Source organism: Pipra filicauda, unplaced genomic scaffold (assembly GCF_003945595.2).
Source record: "Pipra filicauda isolate LSUMZ 115617 unplaced genomic scaffold, ASM394559v2 scaffold115_size4368891_pilon, whole genome shotgun sequence".
In the NCBI taxonomy this organism is placed as follows: Eukaryota; Metazoa; Chordata; class Aves; order Passeriformes; family Pipridae; genus Pipra; species Pipra filicauda.
In genome coordinates this window covers 1331255-1358276 of record NW_024103607.1, presented here as the reverse complement: position 1 = coordinate 1358276, position 27022 = coordinate 1331255, and the positions used below count along the sequence as shown (strand labels likewise).

The following is a 27022-nucleotide window of genomic DNA, read 5'->3' as shown; positions in this document are numbered from 1 at the left end:
TCAAGAAGCAATGTTAATTGATTAAAAGTGCTGACATGTACAGTTTTTCTTAATTGCTACAGACTAGAACTCGTTGGCCAAGTTATTGTGGTCTAGCAATTAAAAATGAGTTGTTCCATAGCAGTGAAAATAATGAAACCTGTCTTTCTGTGCTCTTGGTCCCTGACTGTATCATCCCCCACGAATAACCTCAAGCAGCAATACTTGGGGGGGCGTTCTCCTTAGTTCTGCCTTTCTGCTTGTGGGAGCATGAGTTTTGTTCTTCTTTATCCAGCTGCTGATCTCCACCCACCCCCTTGTTCCTGAACCTATAGAAAATCTCTGAAGACTCCTACTCTTCCACATTGGTCTGCAGGTGGCTTCGGAGATTCAAAAGCTGTGGGAGAGACTGACAGGCCAGGTAATCGTGACTCTCTCAGGTCCTCATTTTTAATTTGATTTCCTCACATTTTTCTTCCCAGGATTTTTTTCTGTACTGAACCAAACATGTTAGCAGTTAGATTATTAGTCAGCATGGGAATAATTTCTCCATATCAAAATAGCTGCATCTGATTGCTTTTTGATAGCTTGTGATAGAATTTGGCTGAGTGTCCAGTCTCAATCAGCTGGTTATTTATGACAAAAATAACAGCAAGAGTCTGGGATACAAATAACTCATCCAAACATACATTATATGTATTTAAAAAGCAATTTTCCTAAATCTGATGCCCTGTCATCTAGTCCAACATTTCCGGAGGAAAAATAAGTATGAGAATGTAGGCTGGGGGCTGATTTGATGGTGCTTCCCAAGTTTGGCAATTGCAGCTCTCCATTCCAGGCAACAGCTTCATTCCTGCCCTCTCCTTGGATGTTTTCTCAGTTTCGTATTTTAGCTTCCCATGAATTCCTTTATCTGAACCTGAGCTTATAATTCACTCACTTGGCCTGCTGCAGTTTTTGTCTTCCTTTCTTTGTGCTATACATACTTGAAAAAAATTCACACACCTTTCATGCAACTTCACTACATGAAATTGTTATGCAGATAGACCTGTGCAAGCTCCTGGTGTGGGGCAGTTGCTGGGAAGATGCCTGGTGGAAAAGGACCTGGGGGTGCTGATCGACAGCAGCTGAACACAAGCCAGCAGTGTGCCCAGGTGGCTAAGAAGACCAATGGCATCCTGCCCTGTATCAGGACTAGCGTGGCCAGCAGGACCAGGGCAGTGATTGTCCCCCTGCACTTGGCACTGGTGAGGCCACGCCTCAGACTGTGTGTTCAGTTCTGGGCCCCTCACTGCAAGGAGGGCACTAATGTGCTGGAGTGTGTATAGAAAAGGGCAACAGAACTGTTGAAGAGTCTGGAGCACAAGTCCTAAGAGGAGCAGCTGAGGGAGCTGGAGTTGTTTAGCCTGGAGAAGAGGAGGCTCTAATCTAAGGGGTAATCTTATCACTCTCTACAACTACCTGAAAGGAGGTTGTAGCCAGGTGGGGGTTGGTCTCTTCTCCCAAATAACAAGCAATAGGTTGAGAGGAAAAAACCTCAGGTTCTGCCAAAGAAGAAGGAAAACTTTCTTTACTGAAAGACTTGTCAAGCACTGGAATAGGCTGCCCAGGGAAGTGATGGAGTCACCATCCCTGGAGGTATTTAAAAGACTTGTGGATGTGGTGCTTAGGAACATGGTTTAGTGGTGGACTTGGCAATGCTGGGTTAACATTTGAGGTCTTTTCCAACCAATGATTCCATTCTCTTTGTAGGTTTATGATCTTCAGCAGGTGTATTAGGGAGAATGGACTCTGTACCATAAACTTGGTTAGCTATTACTAGTAAGCCTCTACAGAAAGGATGTAATCCTGTGAAGTCAGGTAATGTGCAGCAAAAGGCAACAGGAAAAATGGAGTCATGTTTTGTGGAAATTCTTTCCTGGTAAAAATTCCTAATCTGTATTGTCTCCCATGCTTGTGCTCTGCCTTGACCTTGCTGGACAGCTTTTACTGTAGTAACGGCTCCTACATCTCCTGCTTGTTTACCATGAGCAGCCATTCTGCAGCCATGGCTCTGAAGAAAGGCCAAGAACATACCATGGTTAGTATCTGGATGTGTGTGCGTGTTCCTTGGCTAGCAGCTCCATAGGGGCTAGATATGGACTACATTTCATTTCCCTGAGTGATGGCACTAATTTGGATCTCTGGGCTGTGTATATACCAGCTTTTACCAAAGCTGTAGGCTTATGTTTATGTCTTACCCCGCTATCATCTTTGATTGATGTCATACAAGTTACTGAGTAGCGGGGCTAATGTCCAGCAAGGTTGTGTAAGACTTGTTCCATTAGTCCAGCAAATGCCCTTACCCTTGTTTAGTACAACAATACTTTTACTAAACACCATGAAAGTTGTTATTGTGCAGTCTACACCATTATAAAAGGCCTAGTGAGCTAATGATCCATAGCACAGAAGGTCAACATCATTCTCTGCTGATAGCCTTATGTTCTTTGTTTACCAAATCTTTGCTGCAGTATTGTTGCTTTATGGAGACATAATTTTTGGTAGTAATCCAGGCATCTGTCACTCTTCCATTCATAGACGCCTACTGATTTTCCAGCAGAGAGCCAGACTGCTGCACAGCAAGTTTAAACCTGACATCAGGCCTCCCTCTCTGTTTTGTCTTGTGGCAGACTTCAAGTGTTCTGCAGCCACTTTCTCCACTCCAAGCGAAGATTCCAAAAACAGTGATTGAAAAATGAGAACAACCCATATCCCACCTCCATTACCCTCAACTCCTCTGCAGATGACTCACTCAAACACTTGACCAGAGCCACTTGTTATGTCCTTTTTCAAACTGACTAACTTCTGCTTTTGGTAATGCGTGGCAAGCATAAAGTGTTGCAAACAAACTGAAATAATACATTACTGTCTGTAAAAATGCAGAGATAAAAATGCAGCATTAAGAAATACCTGTTTATATCAATATCATTGAAAATGAAAGGTAGATCCCCAAGCCTAGGGAGCAACTAAACTGATCTAGGATGTTTTGGGGAAACAGCAAGTGCAAGTGAACTGAGACAAACATCAAGGAAAGATCAAGTTCGCAGTAGCTGAACTGGACTTTAGCAGCTGGTAGTAGCTAAATTGCATTTCAAATCAGTTCTAAGTAAAAATGTATGGAGTCAGGTTGGGAGCAGAACTGATCCTGCTTCAGAGACAATCTGGAGTGCGCTGTAATGAGGAGAGGGATGACAGTGGCAGTCATTTTTGAGAAAGCAAAAATACCCTGCTATTGGCACACTTTCCAGTATTAATAGAAATAGGATTTCAGTAGCAAAATAAATACTTCTGAAGTTTCAAAGTAAGCATATCCGTAACAGCATAGATAAGAGAAAGCATTGAATTACAAAGTGATCAAATGGTCTGGGTTTCCCATCTCCGTTACTATGCTCCATTACATCTGAGAATGTTTATATCTAACTTCAGCTTTTCTTTAGTTTTCTTTAAAAAAAAAAGGGATTCCTTCAAAAACATCAGACATCATCTGAAAATATGTGAAATTGCAATTTTTACCCATGCAAACACAAGTCCCTCTTTTTTCTTGAACCACATGTGGATTATATGTATACATGGGTATATACAGATACATCACTTCAGAGACCATCAAGTTCCAATGTTTTTATACAGCTGGGGCTGAAATAGTTCTATAGTTCTATGCAGAATGACTGTATTCACCTTAAACTGCCTTTAAATTCCAGTGCTCGGCTGGAGGCAATACAGAACTTAAGTGAGTACTGTAAAGTGACAGGACGAGGACCAGTGGCCATAAACTAAAACACAAGAAGTTTCACTTCAACATGACGAAGAACTTCTTTATGTTGAGGGTGGCAGAGCATGGGAACAGGCTCCCCAGGGAGGTCATGGAATCTCCCTCTCTGGAGACATTCCAAACCCACTTTGACATGTTCCTGTGTTACTGGTCTGGGTGACCCTGCCTTGGCAGGCAGGTTGGATTGGATGATCTCCAGAGATCCCTTCCGACCCTAACAATTCTGTGATTCTGTGTTCTGTACTTGCTCACCAAAGCCATTACTCTCCCTCTTCTGTCACCTTCCCTTTTTAACACAGCAGTGACTGTACAACATTCCCCACTGGAATCCAGTTAAATGCCTAGAGCTGGTAGGGCTGGCCTGTGCCCTGATGATGCTCGCAGCTTTGATCCAACACAAGTCACAGGGCTGGGATGCACAGCAGTGCACAGGAAGCACCCAGACCCTTGTGCCGCATGGGAGGGGTGGGCAGGGGGCTGTGCCAGGGCAGCAGTGCCCGGGGCCAAGCCGGGACTGTCCTTCAGCCCACGATGGCACAGGGCCCTCAGAAGCCCTGGGCCCGCGGGTTGGGGCTGGTGGCCAGAGGGGCCCTGGGCTGAGCCGCAGCACTGTGTGCTGAGCGCCCGTGGGCACAGGCAGGGAGCGTGCGCCGGGCCCTGGCCCTGCTCCGCCCCTTCCCTTCTCCTGCCCCTATCCCTACCCTTTCCCTGCTCCCGCCCTGCCCTGCCCCTATCCCTATCCCTGTCTCTCTATCCCTGCCCCTATCCCTGTCTCTCTATCCCTGCCCCTATCCCTGTCTCTCTATCCCTGCCCCTATCCCTGTCTCTCTATCCCTATCCCTATCCCTGCACCCCTATCCCTGCCTATATCCCTATCCCTTCCCTCCCTATCCCCGCCTCCTGCTCTCGCGAGATCCACCCCAACCCACCCCCGCGCAGGTCACGTGATGGGTGGGCGGTGCAGTGACGTCAGCGGTCACATGACAGGTCGGGGCCGTCGCCAGAGCGCCCCGAGCGCGGAGCCGCCGCCGCCCCCTGCCCGTGTCCGCCCGCGGCCCGGCCCCGCTCCCGCTGCTCCCGCCCGCACCCGGCCCCGACATGGCGCGGGGGCTGCTGGCGGCGGCCGCCCTGCTCGGTAAGGAAGTAGGGGGCGCGGGCGGCCAGTGCGCCGGGCGAGGGGCGGGCAGGGGGGGCGCCGCCGCGGCCTGGGACGGCCCCCGGGCGGCGGCGGTGGACGCGGCAGCCGCGCAGCTGTGGCTGGAGATGCTTCACTCCCGCCTGCTGCGGGCATTCCCGGACGGTGATTGACCAGGGGGGTCCTGGGCCTCCGGGGGGGTCACCGGCGCAGCGCCCTGCTGGGGGGTCATCCCGCCCGCGCCGGGCCCGTGTGAGGGCCCGAGGTACGGGGGAAACGGTAAATACGGAACGAGAGGCGGCAGCGGCGGCTGTGCTTGGCGGGGCTGAACCGCGCAGTGCTCGGCAACGCTGGTCTGAGCACCTGCGTTGGATCTGGGGACAGCGCTCCGGGAAGAACCTGGAAACACGCCTTCAGCTCTCACGAGGCGTGGGGACGCGGGAGCTGCTGGTGTCATTGCTGGGAAGTGGCAGTTTTCTGTAGGGCATGTAATGCTCCCTTTCTTGGTGGTGTCCATCCTGCCGTATCTTGAGTAAAATATGAAACATGCCTCGAATAGAGAGATTTCAGTGCCTTGATGAGGAGGCTTGTTAAGGGAGTCAGGCTGTTTTAGGAGGAAGTGTGTCTTGCTTGTTTACTGATAACTACCTTGCTCTTGGTTTCTTGTCGTGAAAGCCACATCACACAGCGCTCTCAGGTTTCTGAGATGTGGCTTTGGCAGCAAAGGAAACTTCTTCAGCAGCTGGCAAAAATATTTCCCGAGTAAAGCAGCAGTTGAGAATGGTTATCTGCCATGGTTTTTGAAATATGACAGCCTTTGAGTCTCTTCTGATGTCTCTTTGGTTGTAAATATCTTTATTACTGTTGACAGTACTTCAGTTTCACTGAGCCCAGAAGATGCCACTTGCAAAGGGCACTGAGCAGTTCAAATATCCAGCTCTTGTGAGCCAGTCTAGCGAGCGTAGTGACTTACAGTGCTCCTTGACTGGCTTTTTAGGGCTGGCAACTGACGTGTTGAACTGGTGTTATGGTGGAAGTTGTTTGTGTGGTTTGTTTAATATAATTACAGCTTCAATGAAGAATTGCCTTATAGTCAGCCTGTGTGGTTTTTAAGTGGTACCACAAGTAATATTTTCTGTGACTGTAGTAGCCTTCCCCTGCTTAATCACCACTTACAAACATCATTCGATGCATTATGTTTGTCACTTTCTGGCGTGTAAAATGTGTTGGCATCTGAGGCAACAGACTGGTTTATTTTACCCCAGAGTATTTACTGATAGCTGTATTTACTGATACTGTACCAGTGTCTAGTAGCTTAGTAGCTGGGCGGTGTTTTTGCATAACTTTATTCTGCAGTCTTGGGGAAAAATTTTGTGGTATCTCAAATACCACAAACCCCGTTCCTGGAATACAGCAAGCCTCCAACATCTTCGGCCAGACTGTGGGGCTTGGGTTGTAGGTGAGGGGAGAAGAATACAAGATAATGAAAATATATGAGCTGAAGTCTTCAGATATTTTTAGCTCATTTGCAGGCTTTTAGTCATCTGAGTGAACACTAATTAAGGTAAGGTAATGGTCACAGGAGGCTGAAGGATTAGTATGAGTGAGTCAAATGTGAAAGCTTGTTTGGTGATGCCTTGACTTTGGGACAAAAGAAATCTTTTCCTCTTGAATACTTCACCGCACCTCACTTATTGTTTCAGTTTTCCATTCACATTGAGCAGCAAACACTAAGCTGAATATTTCATGTGTCATTTCATTAAATATTTTGTGATTAATTTCCTCATCAAGCATGCATATGGAATTAAAAAAAAGGTTTAGGTAGTATAGCGGTAAATGCAGGGAAGAAGGGCTGTGGGAAAACAAGTGCCCCTCAAGCTTGGCTGCTACTTTTTGAAATATGAAGTAAAACGGTGCTTGTCTGTAGTTGAGCACGATGAGTCAGTTGGGTTGTGTGCCAAACCCAGCAGAGCTGCTCGTGCTCTCCGAGTTCTAGAGCACCCACAGATTTTTTTTCCTTACTGAGCCACAGACGTGTCAGAGAAAACATTTCTGAAGATGCAAGGTTAGAGTCAAACATGGATTCAGTGTTAGTGAGTAAATAACAAAGTGCTTGAGATTTGAGGAAGGAAAAATTAGGTTGTCAAAGTAGCGTGATGCCATTTCAGAGTTATTGACACATAATTCATGTGTTTCTATTGCACAACTCTAGTCCAAAGGGGAATTTCAAACCTTGCTACCAATGATGGGATAGTTGAGGGGAACTTGATAATGTATTCCAGCCCATGAGTAATTTGGTGCTGAATTGTTCTTCTCAGTTTTGGCATCAGTAGCTATATGGAACTGAGATCGAGTAAAACTCAATTTTCATGAAATGTAACTGCTTTTATGTTGAACGACTTTTGAAAGATTGTTTTTACCAAATGCTGCCCTTAACATAGTGTTTGCTTAAGAGCTACTTGAAGTGTGTTGACATAGTCTCTAAGGATCTGAATTTGTGTGCTAGTCATCATGTGACAGGTTACTTACCTTTGACTTCAGCAGCTTTTCTCACTAGTGAAGTTACTTCTAACTTGCTGTGTGAGAACTCTGCAGGCTCCCTGACACAACACTTTTGGGATATGTTCCATAGGTTTCTGTTTAGGCTCACTGAGGAGTTTCAGTTTTGGCGTAATCTATTTCTAGATTGTTCTGTAGTGATTAGGATGTTTTCTAATCAGTAGCAGACCATAAACTGAAGAAATGCCTCTAGGTACCAAGGAATATGACTCAAAAATTAATGTTCTATTGAGACATTAACTGCTGTTATCTCTAAGCCTTTCTAGGTCTTAAAGATAATAACTTATTTCTAGCACGAAGGAGGCACACCTCGCCTTTGCTTGTTGCAGTTTAACTACAAGTTTGTCTTTGCTCTCAAGTCAGACATGATTATTTGGAAATTCCTTGAGAAGTCTTGGATTTCTTGGTATTTATTCTCTTTAGCTTGGCAGGAGACACTTTTGGTTATGTGAGTGCTGATAGTTACACCATCTCTTTGAGCACTCCCTTGCATTATCTTAATTCTATGTCATATATTTAAAATGTACCTTATGGTTTGGTAAATCAGAGTTCCATGAATTTTATGCATCTGATTTCAAGACAGACTGGTGTCCCTTTCAGTCTCAGGGTAACAGTTTCTTTACCTTCTCTATCACTTGACAGCAACATGACTGTCAGTACTATTTCTACTGTAATTCCAAGTGTGAGAGTTTTAGGAACACCTTGGCACTAGAGTACAGAGTTTCAAATGTGGTTCAGCTCTGTGCAGTGGATGCTTCTCTGGCTTGTGCCTTCTCCAGTGTTCAGGCTGGAGCACAGTAGTTCACAGTTAGTATATTTTGTTTTCTTGTATTAAACTTCAGTGGTTTCTGATTTCTTAACAAGGCAGAATTCACTCTGTGCAATATGGGAACACCAGTATGTTACTTTCCTTGATAGAGTTAAGATCTGCTTCTTTGGAGGACTGGGAGAGTAGTTTTACTCTGGCAGTTAGTTCATTATAGTTTTTTCCAATATCCTCTCCTCTGGGGAGACTTTCTCTTTAAATTGTCACACAGTGCTTCTTCTTTCAAAACATTGTTTGTAGCTGCCAGCTGCCTTAAAGAATGTGTGTTAGTCCTGTGGTGTGGTACAGCAGCACTAACCAGAGCAAGTGCAGAATGGACTTGTCTGAATGAGGAAAAGGGGCTGGCCAAGGGAGTTTAGACCTACCAGTGCACTCATGTAATCATTTGCTGTAGAGCTATCCTAAAGACTTCCTTCCTCTAGATAGAAAGCCATAGAGAAGCTTCATGTGACAAAACTTGATGCAGTTGTGCAATTCTCAGGTCAAATAGCAAGTGTACAGCTGCTAGGTAGCCTTTCCTTTGTAATGCCTTTGTACTTTTGTAAATTCGTTTATAAAGACACAGGTTATTCATCTGCAAGCTTGAGTTGAAAAACAAAATGTTTACTGCCTTAATGGAAGTCAACAATATCAAACCCATAATCTGAGACTGCATGGATTTGTTAGCTGGCAAGGATATATATATTGTGGAGCTGGATCAGGAACTCGATATAATCAGGCACTGCACCTGCACGAGTGCAGTGGGTTCTCCTCTCTCCTTAAGTACTCTCATCCATCCTTGGATTAAGCTCTGTTCCCCTTTTCCCCACCTGTGTGTGTGTTCAACTGTGTCCAACAGCAGTTGAAGTGAGTCCAACCTTGTCCAGATAGCCAGCATTCAGTTGTCTGTGTCTATCAGACGTGGACAAGTAAATATAATTCCTTTTATGATACCATCTTGTCTCTCAGAAAGTGTTTCATACATCAGGTCTGTCAAGGGATTTTACTGTTTTCTTTTGTTCCTGAAATATTAGGGTTAGGAAATAGTGTGATCTTTCCAAAAATATGTTATTTTTAAGTTCTTTTTCTTTCTGTACTATCCCAAGGTTCTGAATCCTAAGGAAGCGATCTCAAGTCAGTCTTCTGATAAAGGACTTGGACCAGTTGTCCCTCTGGGAGTGGTGCTTACGTTAGAAGATAGGTCATTAGAGGAGAGCATAACTCCTCGGGGATTTTTCCATTCTCTTCTCTGGCATAGATTTAGGAGTCTAAAGTGTTGACTAAGGTTACCACTTTGTTCACAAAATGGCGCTGAGGTGACAGAATCATTCCAAACCATCAGAATGAGTAAACTACTGGCCACTTCCTTTCACATGTACAGTAGAAAATAAACCTTCTTTAGATAAGAACCAGCATTTCTTATCTCCTTGGATTAATGCCCCATAGATAGTGGCATAGCTGTGTGTGCCATCGGAACACCTGGGCAAAGGTGCAGGGCAACACATCAGTGCTATAGCTCAGGTAGAGCAGATTGTGCAGGGCTGGCGTCTGTCAGCAATCACCCTCTGCCTGGGGAGCTGCTGCACGGCAATTACAGGGTGTCTTTGTATGACCGGGCTGTGGGTGTGGTGCTCTGCACCCCGGTCACAACGCTTCTGGGGAGGGGTACACTGGGCCCTGCTGCAGCCCTGGTTTACCTCCCTAGTGCTGTAGGCAGTCAATGTAACTGCAAACAGTCCCATCCCCTGGGTATCTGTATGGCTTGAACTACTGATCATGTGGAATATGTGACCAGGTGGATGTGGATGGCTTGCTGTCCTTCATTCCAAGAGGGAGAAAGAAAAATGGTGAAGAGGTTTTTACTTATGCAGAAAAAAATGACTGTGGTAATAAACTCCAGATTATACAGAAGAAGCTTTTGTGTTTTGGATCCTTATTGTCAGCGTTCCATGTTTCTAATAAAAACTGGACACAAAGTAAATCATTAACTGTAGTAACTGAGGTCCTCTTTGCAAGCAGACAGTGTAAACAATTGCCAGTAATATTTCTTAGAGCACAGGACATCTCTCTCCCTTAGTAGGTTTCCATTATATGGGAGAGTAACCCAAGGGTAGCTGTGCTTGACTATCAGGATTTCAGTTATAAGAAGGTTGAAAGCTGAAAGTGTCTTTATGTGGTCAAGAGGTGAGGAATCCAGCCATTCTAAGAGCCATATTCAAAAGGGCTTATATTTAGATGTGCTAGATTGTTTTGTTAGCTTTGTAGTTTTCAGTTTAAAACAAACAACTTTATGAAGTAGATTTCTTTAAGATAAATTCTTATACAATCAAGGAAGTATTTGTTTTGTTTGACTTATTAACAGTCTGAGGTAAAATAAATAAACTATTTTTTTGAGTTAGATAAGGGAAGAGGCTGGATTTAATTCAAGTAATGTGTGTTGCTTTAGCAGTTTTATCTTCAATATTTTCTTGCATGAGACTGTAATTGCAGAAATGAGGTATAAACAGAGAGATTGTCTTATGACTTTTAGTTGAAAGTGTGCAGCTAGAATAAATATATAAGCAGCCTTTTCTTGGGACCTAGTGGAATACAAAGGAAGCATCCGAACTAAATGAAACATCTTTTATGTTACTACATTTTTGATGATTCCTGTACTAGATATCCATAATGTAGTGTTTTCAACCAAGTGAATAATGCACCTCACAAAACTTACTTTTTGCTATTGAAAAGTCAAGGAGCTCTTCAGTACTGCACTTGCTCTGCCACAGATAGTTGTCAAATAGGGCACTGCAGTTTATTAAGAGGAACTTTTAAAGCCTGAAGTTAAGAGTCTGGAAGTTGTATCCATTTTTGTGTTAAATAGCAAAGAATGATATTGTTATGAGATGTACAAACAATATTCTCAACTTGTAGATAAGCCCTGATTGAACTGAGCAATATGTTATGTAACTTAATTAGAAATATTCCCAGGATAAATTGATTCAATATAGGTTTGCTTTTCTGTATTCTTGACATTTTGACTGTAGGCTCTTACTGTTTGTGGTCCCTTATGTTTCACTTGGTTTCATCTGCGTTCCTCCAAGACTTTGTGAGCAGAGGATGCTGCAGCACAGTGCTCTCTGATCACCACCCTGCTGCGTGTTGCCTTGCAGTGAAACAGCTCTCTTGCCGCTTTGAGGACAGCTCAGTTCTCATGCTGGATGTGTCTGTCTCATCACTGACACTGCAAATCCATCGGTTGCTGAACATTTCTTAAGAAGGAGTGAGGTTTTAAAGCATTTATTCCACACTAATTAAATCAGGATTCATATAATGGTGTGAACTTAATCTTGCAAAAATCTAATAGTTGTGCAGGTGGTGTTTTTTACTGTTTGTTCATGCCCCTTATTTGTTACTTGAACTTGCTGAGGGTAATTTGTCAGCTCTTCATTACCAGAACTTGTCTTCAATTTAGCGCTTTCTGGTACCTCTGCATTGTCTTTTCTTGTTCTCTGAATCATCTGTAATGGGCAGGTCTGTCACATTTTCCTTTATGTCAGCAACATTTTTCTTAATTGTTTTTTAGTATTTTCTTTCCTCTGCATTTCTTTAAAAAACTTTTTTATCTTTCGTTCTTTTACTGCCTGTTACTTGATTAATTTTAGCTCTAAAATTGTCAAGATTTTTAATAGCTATCAAACAAGAGAGTTGGCATGCACACTGAAGGTTTCCATGCTAGCACTTTTTCCAGTGATAGTGTTAGTTCAAGGAGCAATGGACTCTTATTCCTTGCCTCTACACTGTTTTCTACGCTATGCTAGGAATCTTCAAGAAAGTGTAAGCATCTTGTTCCTGAGAAAGCAAGTGCTTGAGTAAAATGTAAACAAGTTCCAGATGTAAATTCAAATTGAAGGAAACTTTGCAAATTGAAACTTCCATGTGGAAGAGCATCAACTCTTTTTAGTACTGCTGTGAATTGCAATAAATAATGAATATATGTTCCTTAATGAACATTTTAAGCTGGACATAAAGGCAAAGGTAGGACAGATTTTCTTTGAAATAAGTTTTGTACACTATCTATTTGTAAGCATTTTCTTTCTTCTGTCTATCTCTGATTTCAAGTCTAGACTTTTCAAACAACTGGGTAAAGTGTATGAATTCCAGCTTAAGTTTTGCCCTGATTGGTGCTGGGGGAGGATATGTTGTTGCTAAGGGGAAGGCAACAAGGGAAATGCTTGATGAGTGCCAGAGAAATAGTTTCCAATGTTTTCCTGCAACTGATGTGCCTTCTACCAAAGTCCAGCTGCAAAAGTCCAACTTTTCCTAGTAATTGTCTTAACACAATTGTACACACCATAGTTTTGCAGTGAAAAGTTTTAAAATTAGGATTTTTTTTTTTTTTTTTAGTTTCTTAGAGAGGGAAGCTAGCTAATGGATAATCCCTCATCTGAATCTTTTTGCTATTATCAACAGTTGAATGGATTAGCTCCTTGAATAGATGTTTGACTTGTTAAAGCTTATTTGCCTATTTGCTTGCAGTAGCGGTTTATGTTTTGCAGCTGTTTTTTATCAGGTTTTGTTCTGCAAGAGTAAAGTTGTTGCAAATGCAGACTGATAAAGCCCTACCATGCAAATGGTGCAGGCTTTTTGCAGTGAAGTTCACTTTGGGGGGGGCTGTGTGGTGACAAATTGAGAATTGGAAAAATAAAAGGCTCTACCCTAAAGACCTGGAAGCACCGTGGTATGATTTCAGGTACAGGAGCACTGTCAGTTATCCTTTGCCACAAATCAAGTACAAGATAACCAGCTTTCCAGCTGTATCCAGCCTCCACAACACATCCCATGGGTGAAGTTTCTTTGTGGTCCAAGTCCATGCTGCAGTCAGAAAGGATGACCCTGTGATCCTCTTGCTGTGTTCTTACCCTGTTAAGTCGGTGCTAGTGTGGTCAGTTGTACTCAGTGTGCTCTGAGTGTTGGGGCTGGAGGGAAGCAAGTGGGGGAAAGCTTTTCTCTGCTTTTCCCAGCAGCTCCGTCTGAGTTTAGCTTAAACTAGCCATGAAAACATAACCTCAGTCTGTGTCAAGGTCTTGGCCCCTTCCTCCTCTCAAGGGCAAGAGAGCGTGATGACAGTAAAAAGTAGTTCTCCTGGCAAGGGTAGCATGCTCTATCATGCTATTTCTGGCAATGCCTTCAAAACATCTGCAGTCAGTCCAAGCTTTCTAAATGCTGCATTCAGTGCATGTACAGCTGAGTGTCCTGATACAGTGGGAGTGAAGGGTGCATGGTGTGCTGTGGGGGGAAGGACGAGTATTGTAGGCATGCAGGATCAAATACACTAAGTCAGGTCTGGCTGAAGATTGTAAAATAGTTGCTGTGTAGGGTGAACTCTGAGTAGCTGCCTTGAGCAGTATGACTGGTGTTTGTCGCATGTTTTTCTTACCCTCTGAGGACCCAGCATGCCAACAGTTTGAGTGGCTTTGTCTTTTTATAGAGGAGTTGTTCAATTTGTCCTCTGCGTGTTAGTGATGTTAAAGCTAATACAGAGATCACTAATGCTCAAGTTTCCAAATTCAGCTGATGTTGAGGTTGTACTCCCAAAATTTACAGTTGTACATATTTGTCTCCTTGGGGTCAAAAATAAAAATTTATGTGATACCAAGTTAACTACTTGTCATTCTTAACAGGCTTTTTACAGGCTTCTTCTTCATTTGAAGTGAAAGATTCAAGTGGTAGGATCTGCATAATTGCTGATTTGACAGTAGCCTTCTCAGTGGAGTACAAAAACCATGGGCAAAAAGAGGTAAGGGGGCTATCTTACTGCTTGTCTCTAGTGTTTATAAAAATGTGTGGTTATTTCTGTGCATCCACAGTATTTAAACTTTCAACAACTATTTATGCATGGAAAACTGCTTCAGCAAAGATTTTTGCCCTCCCAGTCATGTTGCATCAGCTTTTCTTTTGTACTGATGCTTCTTCTAATTAAACAACAGAGTTAAAGCCACCTGAAACCATCACAAACCATATATGTGTGAAATTACTTTTGTGACTGAAATTCCAAACCAGTTGTATTGAGAACTAAAATGGCTTTCACTGGAACTGTAAAGGCAAAAATAATGCCAGTTGTCTTTTGGTGAACTTGGTCACACTCACATGAAATCTGTGAGCTTCTCACTTGGCAAGTCTCTGAATTTCAGTGTATCTATAGACTAGTGCAGTGCTTACAATATATTGCATAATCCACTTTTTCAGTGGTGCTGATGATCTGAAATCCTACTGATACTGGTATACGTGTTTGCACTCAGGGGTGACTGCTTTCATAACATTTTTGTCTGTTTCTTACTGTAAATAGTAAACTCAAAACTTCCCAGTAAACATTGTATTGGTCTTTAGAGACCACATTACTTCACAATGTGTAATAAACTCAAAGTATTATATCTACACTACGTAGGGTGTACCATTTGCTTTTCTTCTTGCTCATTCGTACTACAAGAAGCAAAGCTTAAAGTGTCCAGTTTTTCATGTGTCTGGAGTTTGCCAGATTTTATTCACCTAGTACAGAAGTACTTGCAAATTCATATTGCTATCTTAGGAGGAAAAAAAGTCTTATGAAGTGCTGTGAGTATGTACTGTTCTGTCCTCAAATTTCAGAGAGCTACATTCTTAAAGCCGAGTGCCAGTACCATGCTACTTGCTGTATACTGGTATATAAGTAGACATCTTATAGCATGTATTAATGTCTGCTCTATGTTTGTAACAGTTTCATAGGATATTTAAAAAGCAGTTAGGAAAAGCTTAACATGTGTTTTATTTTCTCCCCCATAGTTTGTACACTTTGTTCTTCCACAAAATGCTACAGTAGACTCACAGAGCTCATGTGGTAAAGATAATGCATCTCATCCAGTTCTGGTATTGGATTTTGGAGCAGGACATTCGTTAAGCCTGAATTTCTCAGAATCTGCAGATAAGTACCAAGTTGAAGAGTTACTTTTCCACTACAATCTGTCAGATGCAACTTTATTCCCTAATTCAACTACAGGTAAAATGAAAACTTCCTGTTGTTATAGTATAACTCTTCCAGATCTAATTCTGGCTTGTTTCTTTAAATACTCTTACATACTAATGCAATGTAATCTTTCTACAGGAGACATGAAGACTGTATCACATAAAAGCATTATTCAGGCACATATGGGCACAAAATACAGATGCATCAACTCCAAGCAGGTCAATATGAAGAGTGTGAATGTTACTTTTAGCAATGTCACTTTGGAAGCCTATCTCACAAATGGCACTTTCAGTGTGAACAGTAGGTATCTTGTAATAGAAAATGTACTTGACAAGCTAATATTTCCAATAATAGGTGATTTCTTTTTACGTTCTGACTAATCATATTTAGGTGGATACAAAGTGGATCTGAAGCTCTGATGGCAGCATCTTTTGAAATGAATGGACCTGCCTCAGGTTTTCTCAGTAGGAACATCAGAATCCATGACTAGAAGATAGTGCATTGTCTTCCCATGGGTATTGTACATGTGCTGGGGAACATTTCTGCTGTTGATGAGTATGGGTGTAAACACGTGCTGCAGTAGGTTGACTGGACACATGGCCAAGATCTTAGTTTAAGAAGTATCTGATAAGTTCCAAGCATTATGCCTCTAGCAAAGTAATTTGAACTAGTTACTCTGTGCTCTGGGGAAAATTAGCGATATAATGGCAGACAGTAGAGAACTGGTCTGTAGGGAGCAGATATGTACATCTTCCTACAGGAGATTTTATGTCTACTGGAACAGTAAGGCTCTTTCTCTTTCAGGCACAATCACAAAGTGATTTTTTTGTCCTGATTGTTTGTATTGAAAAGCAGTTTGGAATTTTACTGCTATAATGATTAGAAGATAAACTCTTCATGGTGTGTTCATGTCCTTTGCTTTTGTGGCAGCACTCCTCAAATGTGAAGAACCATGTAAACTGATCACCCGTGCTACCTTAAGGAGCGATAAGTCTTTGCCTTGCTTTTGGAGCACAAAAAAAGTTTTCCTCTTCTCTGGGAAATGTAGAATTTTTCTTATGCTGTTAATCCCATTTATGTACGTGTTAAGTTGAAACAAGTCTTAAAAACTAGGGTAGTCGGTGCTACTGTGGAATGGACACAATGGACAAGTGCCTTCTATGGGAATATCTCTACTTTGTCCCATATCTGTGAAAAATACCTTGCCTGATGCATGGTAACACTGGCATTGACTCCTTTTATGGCTGCTTCATGTGACTGGCTCAGATTTCAGTGCTTATCGTTCTCTTGATCAGTTTTTTCCATTCAGTGAACTGGTTTGCAGTAAAGATGCAGACCTACATTCGTCCTTTAAAAAAATCTCAAACTCTGATTTCTATTACTGCAGTTTTCAGAACTATCTGATTTTTTACTTATGATATCTTGATCCAGTTCTTATACTGGATAAGCATGAGAAGTGGTTATTTATCAGCAGGATTGAACATTAGACATGATACTGGGAAAAACTGGTTTTTTAACTTCTGCAAAACTTAGAATCATAGAATCAGCCTGGTTGGAAAGGACCTACGAGATCATCAAGTCCAACCCTTGATCCACTACCACTGTGGTTACTAGACTATGGCACTTCAATAAAATCTCCCTACTGTGTAATACTACATTTTTAAGACCACCTATTACCCATTCTTACATAGTCCTCTGGTTAAAAAAAATTGAGTATTGCATTATTTCTAGAGGGTATTTCTTATGGAACTCAAATTTGTCAGCATTTGCTTTGTTTTCTATTCCTATGCTTCCTTCTCTTTTTTTAAGTAAACATAAATGCTTTAATTTGTCATGATCATATTCTCAAAGTTGCTTTTTTTCATCCTGTGGTATCACTGTCTTGATGAAACTATTGATCCTCATAAAAAACAAGTGATTTCCTATGATCTTTGGGTAGACACTGGTCTGAGTTCAATGGGGAGGTTTTGTGTGTTTTTCTTGTTGTTTTGTTGTTGTTTTCACATTCCTGTTATCCATACTGCCATGCACAGCTTTTTCTTTAAATTATCATCTTCCCTAAGTTTTTATTAGTCTTGGATCTGATTTTGCCATTCCTAGTGCACATTTGGTTTTGGTTGAAACAAATCTGTTTTGGTTTTGGTGTTTTGGGGTTTTTTTAGTACAGATGGGTAAAGAATTCTCACTTTATCCTTTTTTTTTTAATCTTCTTGACCCCAAAATCTTAGTTCCTTCCCGATCTGTTCCTTCTTTCCTCTCTTGTAGACTTGAGGCTTCCCTTGTGCCTTTGGCAGCTAGTTATTGATAAACTTTAGTTCTGGGTTTTTCTCTTAACATTTTTTCTCTGCAAATCTTTAATTAAAGGATATTTCTGCTGGTGATCTGGACAAGGCTCATTGAAGGGAAGAAGAGAGTCATTATTCAATGCATCCGTGCATCACTAGAAATGGTGACTTCCATCAGCATACCTAGAATTTAGTGATTGAGGTGATGGTAGTGATTATCTGCAGCTCTGAGAGGGAGGCTTTCATTTTATCTGTGTTAGTAGTTTTGTCAGCTGCTTTCCTGTAACTGTCAAGAAAAGACATAAGAATTTGTCTCACTTTTCAGGATAGATCTGAAGATCACTAGAAGCTATGCTGTAAATCAGTTCATTCAAATAGTGTATCAAGACTCCACCTAGGCTAAGCTTCCACTTGATGTGGTTGATGTGATTGTGTGTGATTTAGTTTCCATCTCTGCCAACTTGAGTATGAGGTTCTGTGTGTTGAGGTCTTGCAGATAGAGGGAAATTCTATACTGAAGTTCCAAGACAGCTGCTTTTTAGTTTCTTAGGAAATTACTGTGTTTTGGGATCAGACCAGTATCAAGCTACAAAACACAGGGTCACTTCTCCATTCATCCATCTTGCCTCTGCTGTTTGACTTTCCAGAAATGGAGTAGAAATAGGAAAGCATGCTATGTTGGAGTGTGTGTACCTTCAGGTGTGATTAGAGTTTCTCTTTCTGAGCCATAATCAAAAGGTAAGTTGCTGTTTAAGTTCAGAGGCTATTTATTAGGTATCCCTGCAAGATATGTATGCCTTCAATTTTAGAAGTAGGCCCTTTGAGTCAGAGTCAGTCAGAGCTGCTGTTGCAGCTGCTGTTGTCCTTATAAAGTTGCAAGCTGTTATCCCTGACACATGGAGATGACCTTGGCTTGGGACACGAAAGTCTCTACTACAGTAATGTCTTTGTTATGACCTTTGGTTTTGGCTTAGATGTTCAATGCAGGAACCTTCTTGGCTCCCAGATCAAGTTAAGATCTTGCTGCCAGGTGTTTCTGAGTAAATAAATCAGTCACTGTTCCCTTGGAAGTTGCTGCTAAACTGGATGAAAAGGCCAACTTGCACATCTTCACTCAGTCTTATTACCCTCATGGAGGGTGGTTCCTCATGTGGGACTAAAGGGAGGATGGATGTGAGAGGATATAGCCATCAGCAGCAGTGTCTTAGAATCCCCTTGTTAAGGACAGAAGAGCCAGAGTATTATTTTAAGGTTACTGTGGCTATTGCCAAAATAATGATACAGGGTCCTCACAAACTGGTAGTGTAACAGAGGGAGGGGAAGAAGAGCACATCTTCTGGGAGACCACTTTTAACTGTGGGCAGGAAAGCTGTTCTCTGTTTTTAGCACGAGTGCCCAAAGTGTGTGAGGGGTAGGCATGCCAGCCTTGCTGTGAGCACACAGCAGGAACGCTGGGTCTGTCAGCATAGCACTGTCTAATTTACCTGGATTTGACAGCAATGTGAAATGATGGATATGAATGAAAGGACATGAACTTCAGTAAAGTAACAGCAGAGGTGTCTTTTTCACATCCCAGGCTTTAAAAGTGTCTCAAACTTTGCAGCAGGTGTTTAGGTAATGTTTTACCATTGTGTTTCTGAGCTTCTATTGTCTTCGGTTAGGAAAAGCTACTTGGAATTGTCTTCCTTTCCCTTGAGGATTAAAAAAGTAGATCATCCCACAGCTTCATTTTGTTTAATAATATCTGTTTTCCTTTCTCTGCAGAGACGGAATGTGCTGAAGATATGGTCTCTACTACTACTGTAGTGTCCACAACTCCTAAACAGACTACTAGCCAGGTTCCAACGACTAGCCCAGCACCAACATCATCTCCCCCAAACCCTGCAGTTGGAAAATACAATGTGACTGGTCCAAATGGAACCTGTGTACTTGCCTACATGGGCTTACAGCTTAATATCACCTATCCAAAAAAAGATGAAAAGGTACATTTTGGTTTTTTGTTTCTTCAAAGCCTTCAGATTCCTTCTTTTGGGGAAGACTTGGTAAATTATTATAAGCTAACCTTTTTTTTTAAAGCCCAGGTCTTTGTGGTGTTCATCTATCATTATCCTCTATTTGAGTTGCTTTAACTTGGTCTAGGCTAGTGACATTTCAAACAGTTCTACTAAAAGTGGTTGTTAAGGATTTTTGATTCACTAAGAGCAGTATTAAACTTGTCTATTGAATCCAGAAGTGTATGTGGCCATTTCACAGAAGCAGTAAAAGTTATCAAGAGTAGGGGGAATCCTGTTATCAAAGTTGCTATCTAAACAAGATTTTTAAACTGTTAAATAAAATACACAAATTCAGCCAGAGGCATCTCCATGAAAACAGGGAATGACTATTATTAGAAAGGAAAATTAATACTGTAAAACTGGACAGGCTTGTGACTTAGTTACCTTCCAACCAGCACTGAAGAGGTTTGGGTTTGATTTAATGCTTAAAAGCTACTTAACGGCTGATTTTAATAGCCAAAAAAAATATTTAAAAATACATGGGTTATTTAAAATCTAGCCCTGGCACAGGTTCTTTCCCTCAACTTTTGATGAAGAGCCCAGCTTGCCAGCCCCATGGACAAACCCGAAGTCCCAAAGGGACTGGTGAAGACCCTCAATAGGAAACAGTGGTGTTGCAAAGAAAACTATTATATTTATGATTTTGATGACTGAGAGGTAAAATCATGAGCACTGATAGCTAGTGTGTGGCTATACAATGGCTGGTTATGATGGCAACTGTGTTTTAGCCACCTTAATTGTGTGAAATTCCCTGAGCATGGCATTCTGGCTCTGCTGGAACAGCTGATTTCTAGTGTAATGACCATTGAGGAGGTGGCAAATAGGTTTTCCAAAGTCACATGAGGATCCATGTAAGAGCTACTGAAAGGTTTCTGTTTAATTGTTTGGAAGTATGCTTAACCCACTGCCCTTTGAAGATGCAAGACAGTATAAAATCATGTACCATGGACAAAGCTAAAGCATTTTGAACTGAAGTGACATGCAAGATGGTTGTGCTTAGAGGTGGTTCCTTTAATTGCTTCTACATTATGTCAAAGCAGTATTTTATAGTGTCTTGACCCTTGTGTAGTGTGGTGGCTCTTGAGGTTTTTCCTTATGCTGCAAGGACCAAAGCAGTGTACGGTGGAGAAAGCAGCAGGTTATTGGCTGCAGCCAGTCAGAGCTGCAGAAGGCTTTGTTAGACATGCAGAGTTGCCCTGAGTTCTCTGTGTCAGCCTGGTAACTGGGTGCAGCTCTCACCAGCCTGTAACCTGCACAGGTGTCTGTAGGGTACTGGCGAGCACAACACTGTGAGCACGTGATACGAGCCAGCTACACATCGACTGAGTGTAAGGTGATGTGTTAGTCTCTTCAAATGTCATAACTGATCCTCTTCTCTCACAGATGGGTCTGGATTTGCTGAATTTCATACCACATAATACAAGTGTTTCTGGGAGATGCAACAGTACATCTGCCTTGTTGAATCTGACTTTTGAGAAAACAAGGGTTATCTTCCAGTTTGCACTGGTAAGAATTTCTGCACAAAGCATGTAACAGGGTCTGCAGGACTTTTCATGTGGGAAAACTAACTGGGGCAAGTACAAGAGGAAAAAAGATGCAACTACAGGAAGGGGAATAACTAATTCCTTTGGTTGTAATACTAGAATTTAATGGGTTTTATACTTGGCAAGTTTTGTGAGAAAAGAATATGTTCATGTATGTATGCACATATACATATGCATACACAGAAAAGTAGTTTGTTTGGAATGGGAATTTCTTTTTAAGATTGTATTGCCTGCTAAGGCTTCTTGCCCAAACTGGGAACAGCCTGTGACAAGTAGATAACTTATCTAATTGTACAAGTCTGGAACTGGATTTAAGTCCTCACCAATATTCTGTGTACAGCTGAAGGGCTCTGTGCTTCTGGTCTCCTATGATGATTGGGAATCCTGTTTCCCACAGCTCTGCCCCAGCACTGTATTGGATCTGTGTATCCTTGAGGACTGAATCCACTGTGTTTGTCAGAGAGCTTCATGCTCCTTTTAGTGCTGATGGGATTGATCAAATGTGATAACCTTGATGTGTTGCTGTCGAATGACTGTCCACAGCTCTGGGGTACTGAGATCACTGCAGTAGGCTGGTTAAGGCATGGGTAGAACTATGCCTGCAGTGTGGAATTCAACAGTTTGAGGGGTAACAAGTCCCCCTTCCTCTGCCTCCCCCTCCCTTCCCCTGGCGTAATCTTTCCTAAGGTGCATTATTTCCTGTAGCTTTTCTCTCCTAAAGTACAATTAATAAACTCTTCTTTGGATGCTAATCCCAGTTCTGGATTACCCTTTGAAAACCTTTCTCGAAATGCATGCAGAATCAAACCTGAATGTTAACAGTGTATGTTGTATATCATTACCTTAAATCACAACTTTTGGGTTTTTTTGTTTGTTTTTTTAAAGAATGCAAGTGCTGAAAAATTCTTCCTGCAAGGTGTGAATGTAAGCACGACTCTGCCTTCCGAAGCAAAAAGTAAGGATTGTTAAGAAGTCTGCGTTCAGTGACTACTTCTATAAATATTAAGGGTAGCCTGTATTAAATAACGTTAGAAATGTTGGGGATGAATGTATCAAAATTTAGCTCTATGAGTTTACAGCTCCTGCTCTTCAGGTTTACATAAGACTTTCTCGTACACAGATCCAAACTTTGAAGCATCAAACAACAGTGTGAGTGGGCTGAGAGCTACAGTAGGGAACTCTTACAAGTGCAATTCAGAGGAGAATCTGCAGGTCACAGATGAAGCCCTTGTCAATGTATTTAATGTTCAGATCCAGGTTTTCAAGATTGATGGAGACAAATTTGGGCCAGGTAAGAGGTTTACATAGGGCAGCTCTTGCCAAACCTGAGATTTGTGAAGTACACTTTGATATAAATATAATATTCTGTGGTCAAATACCAGCTTGTGGGTGCTTAATCTCTGCCTGCCCCTACAGATGCTGTGGGGGATGATTAGGATGTCCGAGTTGAGGGTAGTGTGAGAAGTATGTAAAAACCTTTGAAATAACTCAGATTTATTCCTGATGGTCCAGAGGAGAGTTAAGGAAGAGTGCTAGTTTTCCCTCTTAACTGTGTGCAGACAGTTGTATGAAAGGGGCAAAGCTGTCCCTTGTGACTATGGTTAAAGCAAAACAGCTTTAGGAGAGTAACACAGATATTTATGATGGCTAAGCTTGTGTGTAATAGCAACAGCTTTTGAGGAGGAAACAATTAGTATAACTCTATATTGTGCATACAGGTAGTACAAGAAAGACTTCATCCTGAATGATCGTAGTTAGTGGACTTGGCTTCCTTTTCATTGTTGGCGAGAAGTTCACTTAAGCTAGTTTTATCTATGTGCTGAGAGCAGAATCCTGAAGTTCTGGATGTAGCCATCTGTTGGTGCACTAATACCTAACGTGGATCTTTTCCTCTCTTTTCAGTGGAAGAATGTCAACAGGATGAAAATAACATGCTGATCCCTATAATAGTTGGTGCAGCCCTTGCTGGTCTTGTTCTGATTGTGTTGATTGCCTACTTGATTGGCAGAAAGAGAAGTCATGCTGGATATCAAACAATTTAATGACTTGCACTAAAATCCAGTGTAGATGAAAAGCAATTGCAAGAGGCTGGGGAAGAAAAACCCCACACATTTCCCCTGAGCTAAGATTGATATTGTCAGGTAACATCTTTTCTTGCAAATTGCTTCTTTAAAGTCTGCTTTATTAAATGTGAAATCATCTTGCAGCATTTAACTATGCACAAAAATAACTTCTGAAAATTCTGGTGTTTAATTTTGCTAACTAGTTTAAATATTTACCCACTTAGAAACAAGCTAAAAGTTTTTAAGGGTGCTTTTTTGGAATTGGCATAAGATCATGTCAGCTAAAGATTCCAGAGAGGGATGTTGCTAACTCACACTGACTCAATTTCAGAACTCTTAACAAAGGGAAAAGGTTCATTCTTTGCACCGCTGCCATCAATGATGTTAATTATACTGATGATGCATTTAAAAAAATTTAGTAACAACTGACGAAATTGAAATTTAAAATCTGAACTTCACCTTGTCTCTTAGGTGTGTATTTTTTACTAAGCTTTAAACTCAATGCCTGGCACATGCAGGGTGTGAACGACGCAATACTCAAACCTTACAGGAACTCTTTATGATTGGACAACTCCCCTGTTTGATATTTTTGATGCTATGCCAGCTTGTTAAGAGCTGGTACTTTTTTAAAATGGGTGTTATTTTTATTTACCTTTTTTTGTAAAGTGATTTCAGTCTATTCTGTTGAAAGGTTCAGAGAGATCCTGTTACTGCACATGTGTACAATATAGATCTCGATCTGCCGATTCTTTTGCTTTAAACTTGGCTGGGGGGTTGTACACTTTAAGGATCAGTTCTTATGTATGCATTGCCTGTAACAATGCTAATAAAGACACTTTTTTTTCTGTATTTCTTAGTATTGCTGATCATTCTTAAAACATTTGACCATTTGTTAAGTGCTGAAGTCAAGGTTTGGCTCTGCTTGGGAAGCTTCAAACAATCCTTAGTGTGGAGTTATGTTAAACAAGTGTGTAAGTTTTTTCTTTGTGGCACGAAGGTGAACCTTAACTGTGTTTTCAGAACAGTCCCTTGTTTTGGACTTTGTGCTTGGAAACAAGCAAAGCTGTGTTTCAGTAACGTGAAGCCTGGAGAAGTTAACTCTTCTATTACATTACCACTTGCTGAGACTTGTCAGTCTCCTACTGGTCTACCCTGCTCAGCATTGCTTCCTGAAAATGCTGGTAAGGTTCTCAGTGTAAGGACTGTGCAAAGGACATTTTGTGCTTCATTTTCAAGGTAGGCTCTTTCCACAAAGTAGGAAACACATCTGCTGAGGGCTGTGTGTAGTGTAATGGGCTGGAAATGACATGGCTAGGCTTCACGAATGAAGATTTGGGAAAGGCTCTATCCACATTTGTTACAAGCACACTGGTGGCTAATAAGGCCAATATGAGACAGACATATCCGATTGCAGAAGGCACAACAGAAAGACTCCTTAGGTGGTATATTCTGCGAGGCACGGTTCTTTCTGCGTTGTCTTTTCTCCTCAAGGGTGATCCTGCGTGTGTTCTCAAAGGCATCAGCAGCGTTATAGATGGTGTGTCTCCAGACCTCCCAATTGGAGGCCAGAGTAGACCAGTTATGTTGATCAATATGGCCAAGGCTGAGATGTTTCAGGGAGTCCTTGTATCTTTTCTTCGGGGCTCCTCTCTGCGGCAGCCGGTGGCAAGTTCACCATAGAGCAGGATCTTAGGGAGGCGGTGGTCCTTCATCCTTGAGACGTGCCCTGCCCAGTGCAGCTGTGTTCTCATTAACATGGCCTCGATACTTGTGACTGCTGCTTGTTCTAGAACAGATGTGTTGGTCACATAATCTGAGCAGTGGATGTTTAGGATTGTACGGAGACAGCGTTGATGGAAGCGTTCTAAGAGACGCAGGTGGTGGCGGTAGATGACCCATGATTTGGAACCATACAAGAGAGTAAACAACACTATGGCTTTGTAAACACTGATCTTGGTGCTTTTCTTCAGGTGTTTATTACGCCAAACTCTTTTATGAAGCTTTCCGAAGGCACTATATACCTTTGCTAACCTGTTGTCTATCTCTCCATCAATCTTACCATCCGAGGAGATGAGGCTGCCTAGGTAATTAAACTGTTGGACTGATTTGAGTTCTGATTGGCCAATGGTGATATGGGGATGATGGAAGACTTCCTGGGGTGCAGGTTGATAGAGAACTTCTGTCTTCTTTAGGCTGACTTCCAGCCCAAAGAGCTCAGCAGCATCTGCAAAGCAGGATGTTAAACGCTGCAGAGCTGCTTCTGTGGGGGCCACAAGGGCGGCGTCATCAGCATAAAGCAGCTCGCTTGGAAATGAACCTCTGTGTTAAAAGCTTCCCTGACTCCCTCCTGCAGTCAGGCTGTGGTGTTAACAGTACCAGCTCCAAAGGGCAGGAACTGAGGCACACGGAAACACTGCACAGGACACTCCTCCTGACAGAGAGAACGCATGGCAGTAAGGCTGATATACTTTGGACCATCTGCCCTGCTGCCTTGAAGGTATCTGGAAACTATGGATTTTGCCAGTGGTGAATAATATTTCCAATACCTGCTGACATACTAGGACTATGGTACTACTAATGTCTTTATAATTCAGTGCTTGAGTAAAAAGGTGGATGTCTGGTACCAGAAAGGGTAGGATAGCTCAGAATCATACTGCTGAGTAGCAGTCTTTACTTGTCTGGAAGAGCATTCATCTACTTTCTCTGAAAAAAGAGGAATGAAAGAAACTCAATCTGCGGGGGGGGGAAGCCTTCTTTGGCAAGGAATGAAGTAAAAGGTGAGGTGCTATCCACAGTAGTGTAGGGAGCATAAAAACCCACAAATTGCTGATCTCTCCAGTTGTCTTCTCTCCCTTTGGACAGAGATGTTTTGGCCACGAGAGGGCTCTGTAGGGACAAGAAAGCAATTCCCGGCTTCCTGGCCCCAGTATGGCTGGAAATGGGCCGGTGCCAGGAAAGAGATCACATATTTTACTCTCTTTACACCAAGAAACAGGTTCTGACAAATTAAATTACTTTATTTTGTACAAATGGTAGTGGTGTCACAGTTAATACAGTAATACATAATTTCATACACCTATTTTTTTCTAATATTACAAAATGCCCTGGGACTTTTTTAAAAGGAGGGTCCTGACATTTATCACATTCTATACTCTGAAAACACGTTAATCCTTAAAAAATAAAAATAACACACCACCACAAAACACTAACGGAACCACCACTTCCAGTTATCAAATCTGACATACAGTACAAAGTGTTAACACACTTACTTGAAAGGCAGGAAAAATTGGTCAAGTGTCAGTTAACTCATGGAAAGCTTAAAGTGTGCTTTAGTCAGTGCAAATAGAGGAATGTGTCGATTGCTGTAGAATCTGACCACCTGGTTATATCTGGTGAGTTATCCCTGAGAAAGCAACTTCTCCCTGCATGTCTCTCGGAGTTTGTTGACTGTTGTCATGGACAAGCTTCCAGGGTCTGTGAATATTTTCTGAGGGTAAAAGGAGAAAATTCTTAGTTAAAATGCTGGCTTTGGACAACGTGCTAGAATTCTCACATAATTCTCTGAAGCATGAAATCCCTGCTTTGATGTCCATACTCTGAAAATGCTTACTTGCTGTTTGGCCTTCCTGTAGCAGGGTAACATCTTGATCTACTCTGGTGTAAAGACATGGTAAACCTGCAGCTTGTAACAAGTGTTGCAAGTCACGCAAAAGCAGCAATACAAAATCCGGTTTGAATGTGTGTCCAGTTAAAATTATTTTAGAAGGCAGTGGTGGTGGTGGAAGGCAGGCATATTTAGAACATATTA

General features: G+C 41.9%; 2 protein-coding genes across 2 annotated transcripts in view; one reads left to right on the top strand and one right to left on the bottom strand.

The window, feature by feature from the left end:
* The first annotated feature begins 4782 nt into the window (after window positions 1-4782).
* Window positions 4783-24063, top strand: LAMP1 (lysosomal associated membrane protein 1). Its single transcript, XM_027743426.1, has 9 exons — window positions 4783-4922; window positions 13950-14065; window positions 15088-15301; window positions 15407-15568; window positions 19318-19535; window positions 20991-21113; window positions 22037-22106; window positions 22272-22442; window positions 23054-24063. The coding sequence occupies exons 1-9, from the start codon at window positions 4886-4888 to the stop codon at window positions 23191-23193; spliced, it is 1251 nt and encodes a 416-aa protein (XP_027599227.1). The 5' UTR covers window positions 4783-4885; the 3' UTR covers window positions 23194-24063.
* A 2147-nt stretch (window positions 24064-26210) lies between these two features.
* Window positions 26211-27022, bottom strand: part of GRTP1 (growth hormone regulated TBC protein 1) — a 33402-nt gene continuing 32590 nt past the window's right edge. The window contains exon 8 of the mRNA XM_027743432.2: window positions 26211-26701. Within this exon, the coding sequence (XP_027599233.1) occupies window positions 26612-26701 (90 nt within the window). The 3' untranslated portion in view covers window positions 26211-26611. The remainder of the gene's footprint in view (window positions 26702-27022) is intronic.

What these genes read in the sequence shown, in the direction of transcription:
- LAMP1 (XM_027743426.1), top strand. Translation starts at nt 4,886, where the DNA reads ATGGCGCGGGGGCTGCTGGCGGCGGCCGCCCTGCTCG. An exon ending in TGGCACTTTCAGTGTGAACA is followed by an intron (nt 15,569 to 19,317) that starts GTAGGTATCTTG and finishes CTTTCTCTGCAG; the next exon opens with AGACGGAATGTGCTGAAGAT. An exon ending in TGGAGACAAATTTGGGCCAG is followed by an intron (nt 22,443 to 23,053) that starts GTAAGAGGTTTA and finishes CTCTCTTTTCAG; the next exon opens with TGGAAGAATGTCAACAGGAT.